The sequence below is a fragment of the Heterodontus francisci genome, chromosome 26, assembly GCF_036365525.1.
Source record: "Heterodontus francisci isolate sHetFra1 chromosome 26, sHetFra1.hap1, whole genome shotgun sequence".
In the NCBI taxonomy this organism is placed as follows: Eukaryota; Metazoa; Chordata; class Chondrichthyes; order Heterodontiformes; family Heterodontidae; genus Heterodontus; species Heterodontus francisci.
The window spans coordinates 46,900,664-46,918,925 of record NC_090396.1 but is presented as its reverse complement, the minus strand read 5'-3'; the positions used below and the strand labels follow the sequence as shown (position 1 = coordinate 46,918,925).

The window sequence follows — 18,262 nt, the reverse complement described above, 5'->3', positions numbered from 1 at the left end:
AACTGCATAAACTTTCAACTTCAACCCTTCCCACCATCCCCTATACCCATGACACTAATTTGACACCATTTCTTCACCACCCACGCCCCCCCCGCACTGAGAAACTTACCTCCACCCCCTCCCCATCAGTGTTGTGTCTCATTTCCCCAGATGGGAATCCGAAGGCCTGGGAATGCCAGCCGCCGGGCCGAGGATTGTAGCGGGACATCAGGAGGCGATGTGAGATTAATTAATTCACTTATTTTAATTTATTTAAATATTTAAATTGTGGTCCCATCGCCGAGCGGCAGGGGTGGGTGGGTGGGGGGGAGGGGGCCATGACGCCTCGCCGCCGCTAGTAATATCGGACCGGGCCCTGCCGGCATCGAGTTTCATGGTGGGTCTCAGCTGGGTCAATCTTCAGGCCCCCAAACCCCCCCACTACAGATCCCGACGTCAAGGGCTCCTAAAAATCCAACCCAGTGTCTCTTTAAATGTAATGTTCAAATAGTAACAATAAAATACATATAATGACAAAATTTGTGTATTAACATGGAATAATCAATTGTTACTGTATTAGAATAGTAACTGTACAGACTATAGATTATTATATGGTGAAGGTGATTATATGGCAGTGTTGAAGATTAAAGCATTTGGCAAAGACTGAATCAGCTCAAGTGGAATTGGTGTATCAAATAGTCAATGGAAGTTACAATTCGAAGTCCCAGACTGGGGTTTGTTCTATTTGGCCAGAATGATAGCAGCTGGCTGAAGTGAGGTATAGTACATGTGAATCGAGATCTCATATGATGCACAAAGCCTACAGCAGGTAGGGCACGAATCAGAGAGCTCTAGTCTTTGCCGAATTTGGACTAGGTGTGCAGCGAGGCTGACCTTATTTTGAAATGATGTGACAAATTCTCTTCAATCCACTTGGGCAAGATATTGGGCTGAGTTTTTCCAGCTCGCCGCTTCAAAAACAGTGCTGTGCACGTGTGAGAAATGCTCCACAGAGCCGCCGCGATATTTGGCGCAGCAGCTAATTTACCTGGCCGGGGCGGTTGCCACGCCCCCAGTGACATAGAGGGGGTGGGCACTCTGTCCCCGGCAATGGCATCTGGCACCACTGTGCAGGTGCCAGCGCCATTTTTAAAGGGCTTCAGGCCCTTCTGAATAATTTAAATTTTTAAAGTTATAGGGGAGAGAAAATTAAAGTTAAAAATGTATTCAAAGTTTCAAACCCCTCTCCCACCCTCTCAATAACTAATCAATTTATTAATTGCCCTCTCCCCCCAAAAAACTAATCTCGTGAAACCGACCTTACCCCCCCCCCCCACAAAGTTTAAAACCTTTAATCTTCAGCACATTCCCACCATCCCCTCCATTAATCGCTTTAGTTTTCCCCATTCCCCCCCAAGCTCCAAAAACTTCACTCCTCTCCCCTCCCAACCAGTGTTCCGCCTCAGATCTCCGAACGGCCGGATTATCGCAGCGGGACAGCTGTTGCACGAGGTAAGTATTTATTTCTTTATTTGAATAAATTAAAATATTTTAATTAGGCTCCTATCACCAAACGGTGGTGGGGGGCTGCCACGAGGTCTTGCCACCGCTGGTATTATGGGGCGGGTATTTTCCAGGCCCCCCCACCACGACTCCCGACGTCGGGGAGCTGCTAAAATCCAGCCCATTGCCATTGCTAAATTGTGACCACCTCTGTTCTTTATGTTTTTATGATACATTTGTTCTACATTAATTTTCATTGGAGGAGTGGCAGTCAGAATCCAGTAATCTGATTGGAATTTAGAATATCTGAATGTGATATCCAGAAACCAATTCCTAAAATATTTTGGTTAAAGAAGTACTCTTTCTCTATAACGTTAACCCATGAAGACTATCTTTCAGAATAATATGCTTTTATATTCTATCCTTGCACATTCAGTCCTAGGAAACCATCTAGTTCCAGAAAATAAAGCTACAAATCCAATATTCCATCAAACCAAATGCAGACAATATAAATGATGATTAGTTCATAACTCTTCTTTACCAATATCAGTCAATCAATTATTATTTAAGCTAAGTAAGAATGAAGAGGAACTGGGTGGCAAGACTCACACACTGCAGAATCGGAGCATATCTTTCCCCCACTCCAAGCCTTTTGTTGCATGGATTATATCCCACTCTCTGAAATTCTGGAAATGATATTGATCTTCACACTCCAACATTGTATATTTGGTTATGTCTCTGCTGGATTTTTTTTTAAATGAGGTGGGGGCGTGGAACAATCTGATTTCATTTTTGGATTGTGGGTTTGGAGCCAGCCAAAAACTAATGAGATGAAAATCCTCTCTTTGCTGGCTGTAAAAGATGCTGACATTTAGAATCCCAACTCCGGTTTTGATGGGTTTGGGTCCACAGCACAAAAAAGCCTTCATAGCCTCAGTGAGAGCGACAAAGAGGCTTTCTGTTGGTTGTGAAAAATTCACAACAGTGTCAATGGATGTTCTTCTAAGGTTAAGTTAAAGATGCATTGCTGAGCAGAGAGGGCATTTTTCCTTAGCATGGCAAGGGCGTGCTCAATGCTACTTCTAGTTGTCAAACTCTGAAAAGTTCCATTTTATATCAATGACAGCTGTTATCTTCATCAGTGCAGAGTTATAAACATAAGACAAAAAATATGGTGTTGGGTGGCAGGAACAGAGACATTTGGCAAGGAAATCTGCATTGCTGTGGTAAACAAATATAAATAATCAGCGTAAAGGGACTTTCTATCTCTTTCTCGCCTTTGGACTCCTCCCCCAATCCTCCTTTTCTATTTATCTTTCTCCTTCTCACTATTCTCCTTTTTCTATTCGTTTCTACCTCTGTCTGTCTTTCCTGTTCTTCCCTCTCTTTTCTCCCCTCCCCCGACCATATCAGAACTTTGAACTCCAGAGATGAAAACTGATTTTTGCAACTATTAGTTCACAACATTATATTCGTAACTAGGTGTATTTTTGAACTGCCACAGACAAGGATCATGAAAGTAATCACTGCAATGCAACTTATAGACTCACTGGCCTGAATTTTATGGGCCCCCTCAGGATGGGAACAGAGGCAGGATGGAGGTCCCTAAAATTGTGTTGGAAGGCAGGGGCGAAGTGTTCGTCGTCTTCTCAACACCTTCCAATTTCATCCAGGCCAATTGAGGCCCTTAATTGGCTAATTAATGGCCATTTAAAGGCCTCTTCCCATCTCCGCCTCAATTCTGTAAAATGCGGAGGGGCCTATGCCATATGGAGACACCACCAGGTAAAAACGTGGTGGCCTCCGAGTGGAGTTGGGTGGGGGTCCCTCCTTTGGGTGCAATCAGGGCCCCCGGCAGGTCCCGCCGGCAGTGAGCACTGCTCACCCAGGAAGACTACCCCCGCCCTCACTAACAACCCCCCCATCCCATGTTGGGGCCTGCCTGAATGGTCCCAGTGACCCTGAGCCCACTCGCCTTTCTCGGGGTCCCTGGACACCTTCATACAGCAGGGCCTCCTGCAGTACCTGCAGTTGCCACTGCTCCCAGTTGCACTGCTAGTAATGCAGAGCTGCCAGCCTTCCGATTGGCGAGAGCTCATCCCTTAAAGGGACATTGTACCTGATGGTGAGCAGTTAATTGATTGCCCGTTATGGAATTGCAATGGGGTCCGACAGCAGGGTCTCCACCACCTTCCGACTTGCCACCAGGATCCCCATCTTCACAACAAAATTCAGCCTGCTATTTTACAAAATTGACAACACAAAACAACCTATAAACAGGTATATTTTATTTGACTCAGGCAAGGCAGACAGTCTCAGTGAAAGACAAGCCTTTTTAAATTCTTTTACTGATTCTCTTGAAGATGAGATCACCAATAGTGAGTATCTGAAAGAACAAAAACATTATTACTAAAGTTTTCCTATATAGTAAAAATAATACATGTAGCAGTTGCAGTGAAATCTGTGAGTAGAAGACCTTTTGGATTATTTTCATGTACTGTTTATGAATAACTAGTGTCAGGCAAACCCCCACTTGTCAAGAATGAGGAAAATTAATTTCGCCACATGAACATTGATTTTAAACTGCTGATGGTGAAGAAACAACGTGCTTTTAAAAACAATTGGAAACTTTGGCTAGAGAGAGACGTTAGCATATCCACAGGCAGTACTTCAAAGAACAAGGGGGCTATTTCCTGCTCCAATTTTAATCCACAATGGACTTTTGATTACCAGACGTTGAAGGTGGAAATGCTAGCATTCCAGGTTAACTGCTAAGATGGCCGAATACACAAACAGACATGGGCAGACAGGTTTGGTCACTTGGCTGGCTGACTGTTGGAGTTTTTTGAATTTAAATTTCCAACAAGGGATTTGAAAACAGAAGGCTGTTAGCTCCTGGACTGAGAGCATTCTTTCCTGTCTGCTCTCATCTCGCTCTCACCAGCTTCAGAAACCATTGAAGACATATGAACCCCAAGAGAGAAAAGTCTCCGACAGTGAACAAGGTTTAAGGAGAATACTGGGCCCCAACGAAAAGTAAGAACTGTCTACAATCAAGGATTCTACAGTGAGCTGAAACTGCAGAAACAGTAACAAGAAACCCCCTTTAGATATTGCCTCAAACCTCTCCATTTTATTTTTCTTCTGTTCTTTTCTGTCCCTATTTGCATGTGTGTATCATGTGTGCACGCTAGCATAGGCACTTCGCATATCTGTAGGCGTTAACCGTATTAGAGTTTAAGTTTAAGGTTTAATAAATTTCACTTTTCTTCTTTAAACCTAAGGACGCCTGTTTGTGCTCATTTCTTTGCCTTATAATTGGAAAGCTGTAAACAAGGATTCACAAAGGGGGAGCTCAAACACAGTGTGTTTAAAATTAAACCCTGTTACAAAAAAACCAGGTGAAGACAGTAAATGGCCCCTAGACACCTTTCCTGCCTGGTCGTAACCCTAGTCTTCACTAATACAAGCTCAAGTCTGAGTAATGAATATATTGTATAGCACATTAGGTGGTAACTAAAAACTACGAAGAGATTGGTTCTCTATAAAGATAATCTTTAAGGCAGGATTTCTGTTCTATTGTAGCACATATTTCCTTTCCCGACATTGTTCTTCATTTAAAGTTGCCAGATTAGTAGACTTATTCTAGGAGTTTTGTATTTCTTCATTTGAAGATATTTATTGGAGTGTCCAATTAAATATTTTATCTCCAAACAAGACTTCCCAAGTGAATATCAGCCAGTGCCTGGGAGTTGTTCAGCTTTTTGCAGTTACTTTTGAAAGCAATGTCATTAGGCACTGTGAGAAAGCAATTGGTAAAGACCATCTTCTCATCCACCAGCAGAGACAGAGAGCACCTTGATTTAATGTCTCATGCACTGGTGACTGAAACCAAGTGCTGCATTAAAATTGCTAGGAGACAACATTTAGGAGGATGAATTTTAAAGCAGGGTTTAAACTGACAACTTGGCAACTATTTCTTTGGCATTTAAAATTTCTACTCTGTGTCCTATCCTTAGACTGCAGGAGCTGACACTATTGAAGTAATTCTCTTTGTGAAAAGGATAAAGAAGCACTTACATCAACCAGTTTGTTTTCTTTCAGCTCGGTGACTGATGTTACTGAATTGAACTTGACAATCAATTTGTTTGCACTGTCCAAATTAACTACAGACTGAAATAAAGCAGAACAGTATTAGAGTTTCATATTTGCTCTTTATATCCATGTGAAATTTTAATTTGAATATGAACTCACTTTCGCTCAGTTTTGGCTTTTGCGCAGTCAACTGGCTATCCATTCTATTGGCAAAGAGGCGGTTGTAATTTTGAGACCTTGGCCTCGTTTGAATTTTGCAGGTCAGCTGCAGATGCCAAGTGGGCATCCTATGCTTTTTGCTTTCAGGAATATTGATCAGTTGGGGCGTTGGTTGAGGTCTACAAGTAGGTTTTCAATGGGGTTTGCGGGGGGGGGGAAGAAGCAGAAGAGGCATGTTGAGGCACGGCTATGCCAGGCAGGCCATGCAACATTGGCAGCCACATTTTAGTTGTTTTCAAAAAGTTTTTCTGGTCGTTTCCTAATCACAACACCAGTACACATGGTTGTGGGGGAGGGGGGGGGGGGGGTGTCGGTGGGGGGAGCGTGCAAGTCACAAGTCGCATACATGTGTCTCTTCCAAAAATGTGTCCCTCAAAATTACAAATGGGGTCCTAACTACATCATTAGAACCTCAATTACATGAGAAAGAGCTGAACTCTTGTTTCATGCTGGTGCTTCGCCTGCCCAGCATTTGGCCCCTGTGAAAGCTGCACCAAACCAATTGTTGGAGTTACTGGGGCAAGAAGGCTACTGACCAGTTTTAGATCCATATTGTCACATTAACACCACATTATCAATGACTCAGACAAAGCGAGCCGAACATTTAAGTTTGCTGATGACAGTAAGTTAAGTGGCTCAGCCAATAGTGCAGATGGCATCAGAAAGTTGCAAGGAGACATTGGTAGATTAAGTGAGTGGGCAAAACTGTGGCAGATGCAGTTCAGTGTGGGGAAGCGGTCATCTACTTAGGACCCAAGAAAGATAGATCAGACTATTTTCTAAATGGTGAGAGGTTAAGAAATGTGGCAGAGCAGAAAGGTTTATGGGCCAACATGAAGAAACCACCAAAACAGAATTAAAAACTAAATACAAAGGCTAATGGAATGTTGGTGTTTATCTCAAGATGGCTGGAAAACAAAGGAGTGGACATTATTTTACATTTGTATTAAGCTGTAGTTAGACTATGTTCACTGTGTTCAGTTCTGGGCCCTACATTTCAGGAAGAATATATGACTCTGGACGGGCACAGCACAGATCCACGAGAATGACACTAGGGTTAAAAGAGTTAAATTCTGAGGATGGGTTGCACAGACCAGGCTTGTATTCCTTTCAATATAGGAGATTAAGTGGTGATTGAATTGAGGGATTTAAGCTGATTAAAGGATTTAATAGGGTAGATGGAGAGAAACTATTTTCTTTGGTTGGGGAGTCCACAACAAGGGATCATGACCATAAAATTAGAGCTAGGTGGTTCAGGGGTGATATCAGGAAGCACTTCACACAAAGGGCAGTGGAAATTGGGAACTCTCTTCCCCAAAAAGCTGCTCAAATAAAAATGGTGAAACTGAAATTGATATAATTTTGTTTGATAACAATATTAAAGGATATGGAATTAAGGCAGGTAGATGGAGGGGGCATGAATAAGAAGTTTGCAGATGATACAAAAATTGGCCGTATGATTGATAGTGAGAAAGAAAGCTGCAGACTGCTGGAAGATATCAATGGACTAGTCAGTTGGGCAGAAAAGTGGCATATGGAATTCAATCCAGAGAAGTGTGAGGTAATTCAATTGCGGAGGGCAAACAAGGCAAGGGAATACACAATGAATTGTAGTATACTGAGAAGTGTAGAGGAAAAGAGGGACCTTGAAGAGTATGTTCACAGATCCCTAAAGGTGCAGGACAGGTAGATAAAGTGATTAAGAAGGCAAAGGGATACTTTCCTTTATTAGCCAAGGCATAGAATATAAGAGCAGGAAAGCTATACTAGAACTGCATAAAACAGCTAGGCAACATCTAGAGTATTGCACACAGTTCCGGCCACCGCATTACAGGAAGGATGTGATAATATTAGAGAAGGTACAGAGGAGATTTACCAGGATGTTGCCAGGAATGGAGAATTTTAACTATGAGGAAAGATTGGATAGGATGGGGTTGTTTTCTTTGGAACAGTGCAGGTTCAGGAGAGATTTAATCAAGGTAGTAAAATCATGAGGGGCCTTGATAGAGAGGATAGGAAGTTCCTATTTCCCTTAGATGAGAGGTTAATAACCAGGGACATAGATTTAAAGTAATTGGCAGAAGGATTAGAGGGAAGTTGAGGAGAAATCTTTCAACCAAAGGGTGATGGGGGTTTGGAATTCACTGCCTAAAAGGGTGGTAGAGGCAAAAGTGCTCATCGCATTTATGAACATATGAACATACAAATTAGGAGCAGGAGTAGGCCACTCGGCCCTTCGAGCCTGCTCTGCCATTCAATAAGTTCATGGCTGAACTGATTACTCCACATTTCCACCTACTCCCGATAACCTTCCACCCCCTTGCTTATCAAGAATCTATCAACCTCTGCCTTAAAAATATTCAAAGACTCTGCTTCCACCGCCTTTTGAGGAAGAACATTTCAAAGATTCACGACCCTCAGAGAAAAAATGTCTCCTCATCTCTGTCTTAAATGGGCAACCCCTCATTTTTAAACAGTGACCCGTAGTTCTAGATTCTCGCACAAGGGGCAAGATCCTTTCCACATCCACCCTGTCAAGACCCCTCAGGGTCTTATATGTTTCAATCAAGTCGTCACCTACTCTTCCAAATTCCAGCGGATACAAACCTAGCCTGTCCAATCTTTCCTTATGAGACAGCCCGCCCATTTCAGGTATTTGTCTAGTAAACCTTCTCTGTACTGCCTCCAATGCATTTACATCCTTCCCTAAATAAGGGGACCAGTACTCTACACAGTACTCCAGATGTGGTCTCACCAATGCCCTGTATAGCTGAAGCATAACCTCTCTACTTTTGCATTCAATTCCACTCGCGATAAACGACAAAATTTTATTCGCTTTCCTAATTATGTGTTGCACCTGCATACTAACCTTTTGCGATTCATGCACTAGGGCACCTAGATCCCTCTGCATCTCAGAACTCTGCACTCTCTCACCATTTAGATAATATGCTTCTTTTTTATTCTTCCTGCCAAAGTGGACAATTTCACACTTTTCCACAACCTATCTTTGTGTCATCAGCAAATTTAGCAACCATACCTTTGGTCTCTTCATCTAAGTCATTTATATAAATTGTAAAAAGTTGAGGCCCCAGCACAGATCCCTGTGGCACACCACTTGTTACATATTGCCAACCAGAAAATGACCCATTTATGCCTACTCTCTGTTTCCTGTTAGCTTGCCAATCTTCTATCCATGCCAATATGTTACCCCCTACACCAAGAGCTTTTATTTTCTGCAATAACCTTTGATGTGGCACCTTATCAAATGCCTTCTGGAAATCTAAGTACAATACATCCACTGGTTCCCCTTTATCCACAGCACATGCAACTCCCTCAAAGAACTCCAATAAATTGGTTAAACATGATTTCCTTTTCACAAAACCATGTTGACTCTGCCTGATTACCTTGAATTTTTCTAAATTCCCTGCCCTAACCTCTTTAATAATAACTTTTAACATTTTCCCTAAGACAGATGTTAAGCTAACTGGCCTGTAGTTTCCTGCTTTCAGTCTCCCTCGCCTTTTGAATGAAAGGAGTTACATTCACTATTTTCCAATCTAATGGAACCTTCCCCAAATCTAGGGAATTTTGGAAAATTAAAACTAACGCATCAACTATCTCACTAACCATTTCTTTTAATAGCCTAGGATGAAGTCCATCAGGATTTGTCAGCCTGCAGCTCCAATTTGTTCAGTACCATTTACCTGGTGATTGTAATTTTCTTGAGTTCCTCCCTCCCTTCCACTTCCTGACTTACAGCTGATACTGGGATGTCACTTGTATCCTCATTTAAAAGTTACTTGGATATGGACTTAAAGTGCTGTAACCTACAGGTCTATGGATCAAGAGCTGGAAAGTGGGATTAGGCTGGATAGATCTTTTTTGGTTAGCACATACACAATGGGCTGAATGCCCTGCTTCTGTACCAGGAATATTCCTTGTTTCTATGGAGTTAAAATATAGATCAGCCATGATACAAATTGAATGACGGAACAGGGTTAAGGGGCTGACTGGCCTTTTGTTCCCATGTCCCTCCACTCCTCAGGCAGGGATTTCTACATGTACAGCTACAGTCTTTGAGGTTTTCAAAATAATTTCTAAGTCAAAAAATATGCCAGCTGCAAATGTCTGAGAATTTAAATATATTCTGTCTGGATCTACCACCTAGAAGAACAAGGGCAGCAGACACAAGGGAACATCACCACCTGCAAGTTCCCCTCCAAGCTATACATTATCCTGACTTGGAAATACATCACCGTTCCTTCATTGTCGCTGGGTCAAAATCCTGGAACTCCCTTGCTAACAGCACTGTGGGTATACCTAAGCCAGATGGACTGCAGCGGTTCAAGAAGGCAGCTCACCATCACCTTTTGAAAGGAAATTAGGGATGGGCCTTGCCAGTGACACTCACATCCCATGAAAGAAAAAAAAACTATTTAGAAGATCGAAGAGAACCTAATTGTCTATCTAGAATTATGCCTTTTGGGATTTCAAAATTATTTTGATAATTTGAATAGTTGGCATGTTTGAAATATTGGTTTGAGTCTGGCTGAACTTAGAGGCTTGAACCAAGCATCAGATCTCCAGCTCACTGACTCCAATTACTTCTGATGAAGCTCATCCGCTTGTGGATGCACCAGTTGTCAACACCAAAGCCAATCATCTGAACTCATGTTACGAGGTCCTGAGTCTCTTCAATTTGCTGGTAAGATTAATTGGTGCAGAGTGCCTGCAGACTTGACGCTGTTTGTTCTACTGATAAGGAAGGGAAGTTATTAAAGATGTTAGGAGGCAAGAAACTTTAAATATAGAAAATATACCACAAAAAAAACCCACACTCAGACAACTGAGAACCCAGACAACAATGCTTGAAATGGAAAAGGCTTGCATATTATATCATTATCTTTCACTCTCCTCCCCCATACACACAAAAATATTTTAGTGTATATTCATAGTTTTCTTTTGTGTTTTATATATTCATATAACAATACAAGAAAAGTAGGAGGGAAAGGCACTAAGTTGAGGTTATATCTCAATGTAAATTAGTTGAAGAAAATCAACAGAAAATTGACATTGATGAAGAATAAAAATAAAGACTTACATTTATGTAGCGGCTTTTACAACTCAGGACATCACAAAGTGCTTTACAGCCAAATTTAGTATTGGAATTAAAGGAACATTGGAGTGATGTTTGTCCTTAGGGCTATAGGACACAGTTAAAGGATATGTAAAGTAATTGTGAAAACTGAGGTGGAAGATTTGTTCTGTGTAACGAAATTGTAAATCTCTTTATAAACAGTTACACTTTTTTTACACATTGTTCACAGAGGAAATCTTCCCTCTGTGTAGCGTTAATAGTGTTATTCCCCCTGAAACAATTGCTTGCAATCTTGGTCAAATGAGGAGTCTGCTAATTGTACCTTGATCTTCTCCCCTGTGATTGTTGCAAAATCAGTTTCGTGTCCAATGGTGAATTCATTGTGAATCACGTTACTCCCAGTTGTTATTGTGACTTTAAAGTCATTTCCATTCTGAACTATTTCAGTGATGCTTTTCAAGTCTTTGCCTTTTTCAATCAGCTCATCTGGGACTCCTGAAAGTAAAAAGGGAGAAAGATCTGAGAATTTAGATCCAATGTCCTGTTGTCATTATTTAATTAAACTTCATCAAATTCAGCGATACATAAGTCAGAAATAAATGTGACCGTTGCACTGAAGAAGGATGCTTGAGCTTTTCTAATAATGATCGATCTCACTGAACCTCAACTTTCTAGCATGCATTATTGTCTTGTCAGGAACATATTTCTATAATGCACCCTTGCTGCAAAAAGTTACACTCATGATTCTAAAATGAATATAATATTCTTTAAAGTTACTGACTGCTTCTTTTTGACCCCAAAAGGCTGTTCAGGTTAGGTCAATTGAAAATTTCAAATCTGAGATTGATTGATTTTTGTTAGGTAAGGGTATTGAGGGATATTGAACTAAGGGGGCGAAATGGAGTTAAGAAACAGATTAGCCATAATCTAATTGAATGAACAATAGGCTCGAGGGGCTAAATGGCCTACTCCTGTTCCTTTGGGCAAAATTTCCCTTAATATGGTGCGTTGCCCCGGCCAAACACAATATAAATGCCTGGTGTATTTATACTGCCAGTGCCAGCTATCACTTTCATTTTAAATTAGCAGGTGGAAATATTTAGCATTGATGCAAACTATTAGATAAAACCTGTGATGTAAAGCATATTTGTTTCTCAAGAACTGAAAAAGGTTCATAATTCCTCAGAAGATGAAAGGTGGAGCTGATTTTTTAAAAAGCAGCTGCAGTTTAAGTTGGCATCTTTTCTGGTCTCAGTCCCTTTATCAATATGGTGTGTAACTGTTCTTTCACAGTGAGTCAGAGAAAGCAATTAATGCTGTTACATTGAATATTCTGAAGTAAAGAGACTTATTTTTGAAAAGCCAACTTAGTGTAGAATTCAAATCATAGGGGAAATCAAGCAATGTTTGTTTATGCTATCATTGGGTTTTAAAATGCTGCTTGTACCAATATTTTCACACAGTTCCTTCTGATTAGTACACGAACACAAATTGGATTTTTACCCAATTCAGATTGGTTTCCAATGCACGAATAACAGAAATTTCAGATTAGAAGCATTGATATCTAAGAAGGCAAAATTAGTAGCGAATACGACAACATAGATGAGTTCGTTGTTAACAACCTAAATGGAGCTATTAAAGTGTCCTGTAAACTCCAATATATTCAGGATATTTCATCTAAGATGCTCAGGGATGTTATCCTCTTAAGAATAATTTCCTTTTCTGTGAGTTTCCAGATCAAATAGCAACAAGCAGTAATCTGCCAAAAATAAATTTTTATTAAGAACAGCAAGTTTGTTTTGTTAAAATCCTACTTGCCTCAGGACAAGTAGGTTATACTCACCAATAGCTTTCATAAATGGTTCAAAATTCTCCTGGCTCTCAAGCTCATATTTTCCAGGGAAGGACATTTTGAACGATCGGTGTGCAGTGGATCTGAGATATGATGGATATGAGCTTGTTGGCTTTCTACTTTGTTCTATAGTCCGACCCCTATCTGGACATCTGATAATAAACATTTTGGAAACCTCGTTATAAGTGCATCTGTTTAATATTTAACAGTGACATTATGCAATGTCCTCAATTAACTCTATTTTTTTCTGTTTTACTTCTATGAGTCTCTCCATGCCATGCACTTAAGCTGATTAAGAAGACAGGATGGGAATTTACTCTAAAGCTCTGCCAGTGTTGATCTATCACCCATTAAGTATCCAACAGTAGCAGAGAGATGATTGGTGCCTCCACACCCGTCCCTTCTTCCTGGGGTTCAGCATCTTCCTATGGCACAGCTGAGATCATGATGCCAATGTGTGTTAAACTGAATGGCACAAAAAAGTGAGCTGTTCTGTGACACAGCGCGCTACAGCTCCAACAGCCTGCCAGCATCAATTAAATCAGAAACGTGCCACACTGCTTCTGTTCCAGATCCATCCATGATTGTGATCAAATCTGGTGCAGTTTTATTAGTCAGCTAGGACAAATCTAAAAGATCAAAAGCAAATTGAATATCACTTGTGTTTCAATATAGTTACACAACTGAGGCCTTTGCTAGACATCATAAACCTATAAGAATAAAAAAGTACAGATGAGAATTGGGGCTTGACCTTCATTGGTATGGCCCTGTTCGCACAATAGACATCCCATTTCAACTTGCCTGTTGGCTAATGGAGGAATTCGTCTGGCTCAATGTCAAAGGCAGCCAGCATGGAGGTAGGTCTGAAGGGGGCGGGGGAAAGGAAGCGATTTGCAGCGATCCATAGTATTCTTGTAGAGTTTGGAGCAGGGCTCCTGCATTTCAATTCCCCCAGCACCTCCAACTTAAGATTCTTATCCTTGTGCTTAAATCCATTCATGGCCTTGCCCCAGCCTATCTCTGCAATTTCCTCCAGCCTACAACCTCCCAAGAACTCTCTGTTTGTTCAACATTGGCCTCTTGTGCATCCCTCTGTTGCCCCACTTTTGGTGGCTGTGTGTTCAGCCTCATAAGCTCCAAGCTCTGAAATGTTATCCTTAAACTCCTCCACCTTTTCACCTCCTTCACCTTCTTTAAGACCGTCTTTAAAACCCACCTCTTCAACTAACCTTTAGTCACCCCTACTAGAATCTAATTTTCTGGCCCAGTGTCCATTTTTGTTCAATTTACCATATGTGAAGTACCTTGGAATGTTTTTCGACATTAAATGCACTATACAACTGCAAATAGCTGTTCAAAGAAAAAAAACATTCTTTTTAATTCAGGTAGTAGCTTAATAACAATATGGTTTTCCCTTCCTCTAGGAACTGTCTTTGCCTCCAAGAATAATTGGGCTTTTAAGACACGATTTTAACTTGGGGCACTTGTGCGCATGGGGAGATGAGCTGAGCAACAAGTTCTCACAGCTGCACTGACGAAAGGTGTCTCCCATTTTAACCCCTGGGCCTGATCAGTGTATCCCAAGAAGGATCCCACCTGAATCCAGTGGGAACGATGAGAAAGCCAATGGGCAAGAGTTGGAATTTGGGCATGAGGGGTCTGCCACTGAGGATCTGAGGGACTAGCCCCTGACAGACAGGTCTGTGGATCGGTAGTGGTGACGTCAGAGATCAGGAGGCAATCATTGTGATGCCAGGGTGGAGAAGCACAGGGCCGGAGAGGCCTGAAGCTTACATGCGGGACCAGGATGAGAGAACTCTTGTTCCTGTGGCCCACTAAGAAACCATAACAATTGAAAAATCCTACTTATCTGGATCCATTTTGAGCCACCTTTGGCTGATGTGGGGGCAGCACTCCACAGGACTCACATGGTCTGGTGTTAAATTCCTGTCAGGGCCTGCATGACATCATTTGTCTCTGACTGTTGACTATTTATGAGATCCTTAGCTACCTGGGGTGAAGGCCTTGCACGCTTCATTTGTCAGGTCTGGATCCCCCTGGTGTGGCCCACATGTATCCTTGTAGAGGCCAGTACGTCCCATTTTACTGGGCATACCTGCCACCACTACTGTGCTGGGTCCCAACCGAAACTCAGGAGAGGGTGTTCCAGTTTAGGCCTCTGATTTGTTTTGTAAGAGTGGACAGAAGTTCTGTCCCTTACAAGGCAATCAGAAAATCCCAAGAAGCAATGGGCATCCCATGTAATCAGATTTTCTGAGGGGATTTGGCTGATCTGCCAAAGATCTGAAGACCAGTGGAACTTCCGAGGAACTAGTTAATTTTTTTTGGTTGAGGGAGCAATGTTGGCCAGGATATTGGGACAATTCACTGTTCTTTTTCAAACTGTCCCACAAGATCTTAACATCCACCCGAACAGACAGATGAGACCTCAGTTTAACACTTCATCTGAAGGATGGAACCTCCAACAGTGCAGCACTCCCTCACTCAGTGTAAGCTTAGATTCTATTCTTAAATTAAAGATTGGACTGGAATTCACAGTCTTCTGACTCAAAAGCAAGAATGCTGTAATGTGGGCCAAGATAACATATTTGATAATACACTTTTGGAATATTTTAAACTATTTATATCCTTGGGCTTAATTGAAAATGTTGTGTAATTTTTATAATGTGCTGACATATACCCAGCATAGAAAGCCTGGATTTTAGTGCATGTGGGTAACTTATCTCAATTTGAACTAGGAGGTCTGTTATCAACCATTTTCTCCAAGTTTAGTCTACTTGATTTCCGACTTTGGGCTGGTTTCAAGCACCTCAGATCTTGCTGATGTTTCCAGAGTAATTTCCAGCATTGGACATCTTTTGGGAAATCAACATATGCCTTCACTCGGAATTATGTCACTGTTCTCTCCAGCAGCTGCTGCTGGAGCCTGGGCAAAAGTCACAAACAAGTGAAACCACAGACATTTGGCTAACGCATCTGATCACAGCAGCAGGGCGTTCCAAATACATTGTGCTCCCCTTCGCACTGTGTCGGTTCACAGCTGATTCTGTTGTTTAAAGTTGCTAATCATCTCATTCACACTCCCTGCCCACTACCTCGCTTCTTTCACCACTTACATGATCTAATCTTCAGTCACTGGTTCCCCTGCACTTTAAGCTGTCTCTCTGGTTGTGTTCTGAGTTAGCTGCATAAAGAAATTGCCATTGCCTGCAGCAGATTAGTTTGGCCTCACAGTAATATGGAGTGATCACATGAAAATACTTGTGGTATTACAATTGAGCTTTTGGTATCAGTGCAACTGAAAATAACAGTCTTCCAAATGTAATTTTGAAGTAAATTTAAAGTTGGCTTGTGTTGTGGTGATTGCCTTCAAGAGTGATGTCCCTTTAAGATCTTTGTATGCTCATGAGCTAAGTGCCAGTACGTAGTCATGTGACTACATGCTAATCTCCCTCTGTAACTGCAACACCACGAGGCAAGTCATGTAAACAGTTAGCTCTGCATTCTATATACTTGTTAGCTGTTAATAAACCTGTTTGAGATATTCAATCAACAGAACTCCAAGTACTCTTCCTTTAACAAGTCCTTGACCTTGAGCCCCAAGCCTTCAGATGCGGAGGATGAGGAGAGGTGAAGGACACGCAATGTCATAGAGTCATAGAGTCGTACAGCATAGAAACAGGCCCTTCGGCCCACCGCGTCCATGCCGACCATAATGCCTATCTATACTAATCCCACCTGCCTGCATTAATTCCATATCCCTCTTTGCCTTGCTCATTCAAGTACCTGTCCAGATGCCTCTTAAATGTTGCTACTGTTCCTGCATCCACCACCTCCTCAGGCAGCTCATTCCAGGTACCCACTATTCTTCGTGTGAAAAATTTACCCCTTTGATCCCCTTTAAACCTCCTCCCTCTCACCTTAAATCTATGCCCTCTAGTTTAGTCACCCCTACCATGGGAAACAGACTCTGGCTAACAACCCTATCTATGCCTCTCATAATTTTATATACCTCTATCATGTCCCCTCTCAGCCTCCTTCGCTCCAGGGAAAACAGATCCAGCCTATCCAATCTCTCTTTATAACTCAAGCCCTCCAAACCAGGCAACGTCCTTGTGAATCTTTTCTGCACCCTCTCTAGCTTAATCACATCTTTCCTGTAGTGCGGCGACCAGAACTGCACACAGTACTCCAAATGTGGCCAAACCAACGTTATGTACAACTGTAACATGACGTCCCAACTCTTGTACTCAATGCCTCGGCTGATGAAGGCAAGCATACCGGGCAGCACAGTGGCGCAGTGGCTAGCACTGCAGCCTCACAGCTCCAGGGACCCGGGTTCGATTCTGGGTACTGCCTGTGTGGAGTTTGCAAGTTCTCCCTGTGTCTGCGTGGGTTTTCGCCGGGAGCTCCGGTTTCCTCCCACATCCAAAAGATTTGCAGGTGATAGGTAAATTGGCTGTTGTAAATTGCCCCTAGTGTTGGGAGGTGATAGGGAATATGGGATTACTGTAGGGTTAGTATAAATGGGTGGTTGTTGGTCGGCACAGACTCGGTGGGCCGAAGGGCCTGTTTCAGTGCTGTATCTCTAAATAAAAAAAAAAATACCATATGCCTTCTTCACCACCCTGTCTACCTGTGTTGCCACTTTCAAGGAACTATGTACTTGCACCCCAAGGTCTCTCTGCTCAACAACACTCCCCAGGGCCCTGCCATTCACTATATATGTCCTGCCCTGGTTTAACTTCCCAAAATGCATCACTTCGCACTTGTCTGTGTTAAATTCCATTTGCCAATCTCTTGCCCACTTTCCCAGTTGGTCTATATCCTGTTGTAACCTTAGACAACCTTCTTCACTGTCCACTATACCACCAATTTTGGTGTCATCTGCAAACTTACTAATCTTGCCCCCTACATTCACATCCAAGTCATTAATATATATGACAAACAACAGAGGGCCCAGCACTGATCCCTGTGGCACACCACTGGTCACTGGCCTCCAATCTGAAAAACAACCCTCCACTACCACCCTCTGCCTCCTATCACCAAGCCAATTTTGTATCCAATTTGCTAGCTCACCCTGGATCCCATGTGTTCGAACCTTCTGGACCAGCCTACCATGCGGGACCTTGTCAAATACCTTGCTAAAGTCCATGTAGACAACATCCATCGCCCTGCCCTCGTCAATCCTCTTGGTCACCTCCTCGAAAAACTCAATCAAATTTGTGAGACATGATTTCCCACGCACAAAGCCATGCTGACTATCCCTAATCAGACCATGCCTTTCCAAATGCATATAAATCCTGTCTCTCAGAATCCCTTCCAATAACTTTCCCACCACTGATGTAAGGCTCACTGGCCTGCAGTTCCCTGGCTTATTCCTGCTGCCCTTCTTAAATAAAGGCACAACACTAGCTATCCTCCAGTCTTCCGGTACCTCACCCGTGGCTAACGATGATACAAAAGTCTCTGCCAGGGCCCCAGCAATCTCCTCC

The 18,262-nt window shown here is 42.3% G+C and overlaps 1 protein-coding gene across 4 annotated transcripts in view; it reads right to left on the bottom strand.

Moving 5' to 3' along the window:
* Window positions 1–3,764: 3,764 nt before the first annotated feature.
* LOC137384302 (fatty acid-binding protein 1, liver-like) overlaps window positions 3,765–18,262 on the bottom strand; it is a 71,592-nt gene continuing 57,094 nt past the window's right edge. For all 4 annotated transcript variants that reach the window (XM_068058147.1, XM_068058150.1, XM_068058149.1 and 1 more), the window contains exons 2-5: window positions 12,738–12,898; window positions 11,217–11,389; window positions 5,563–5,655; window positions 3,765–3,868 (exon numbers count right to left, since the gene is read on the bottom strand). In XM_068058147.1, the coding sequence (XP_067914248.1) occupies window positions 3,818–3,868; window positions 5,563–5,655; window positions 11,217–11,389; window positions 12,738–12,898 (478 nt within the window). In that variant the 3' untranslated portion in view covers window positions 3,765–3,817. The remainder of the gene's footprint in view (window positions 3,869–5,562; window positions 5,656–11,216; window positions 11,390–12,737; window positions 12,899–18,262) is intronic.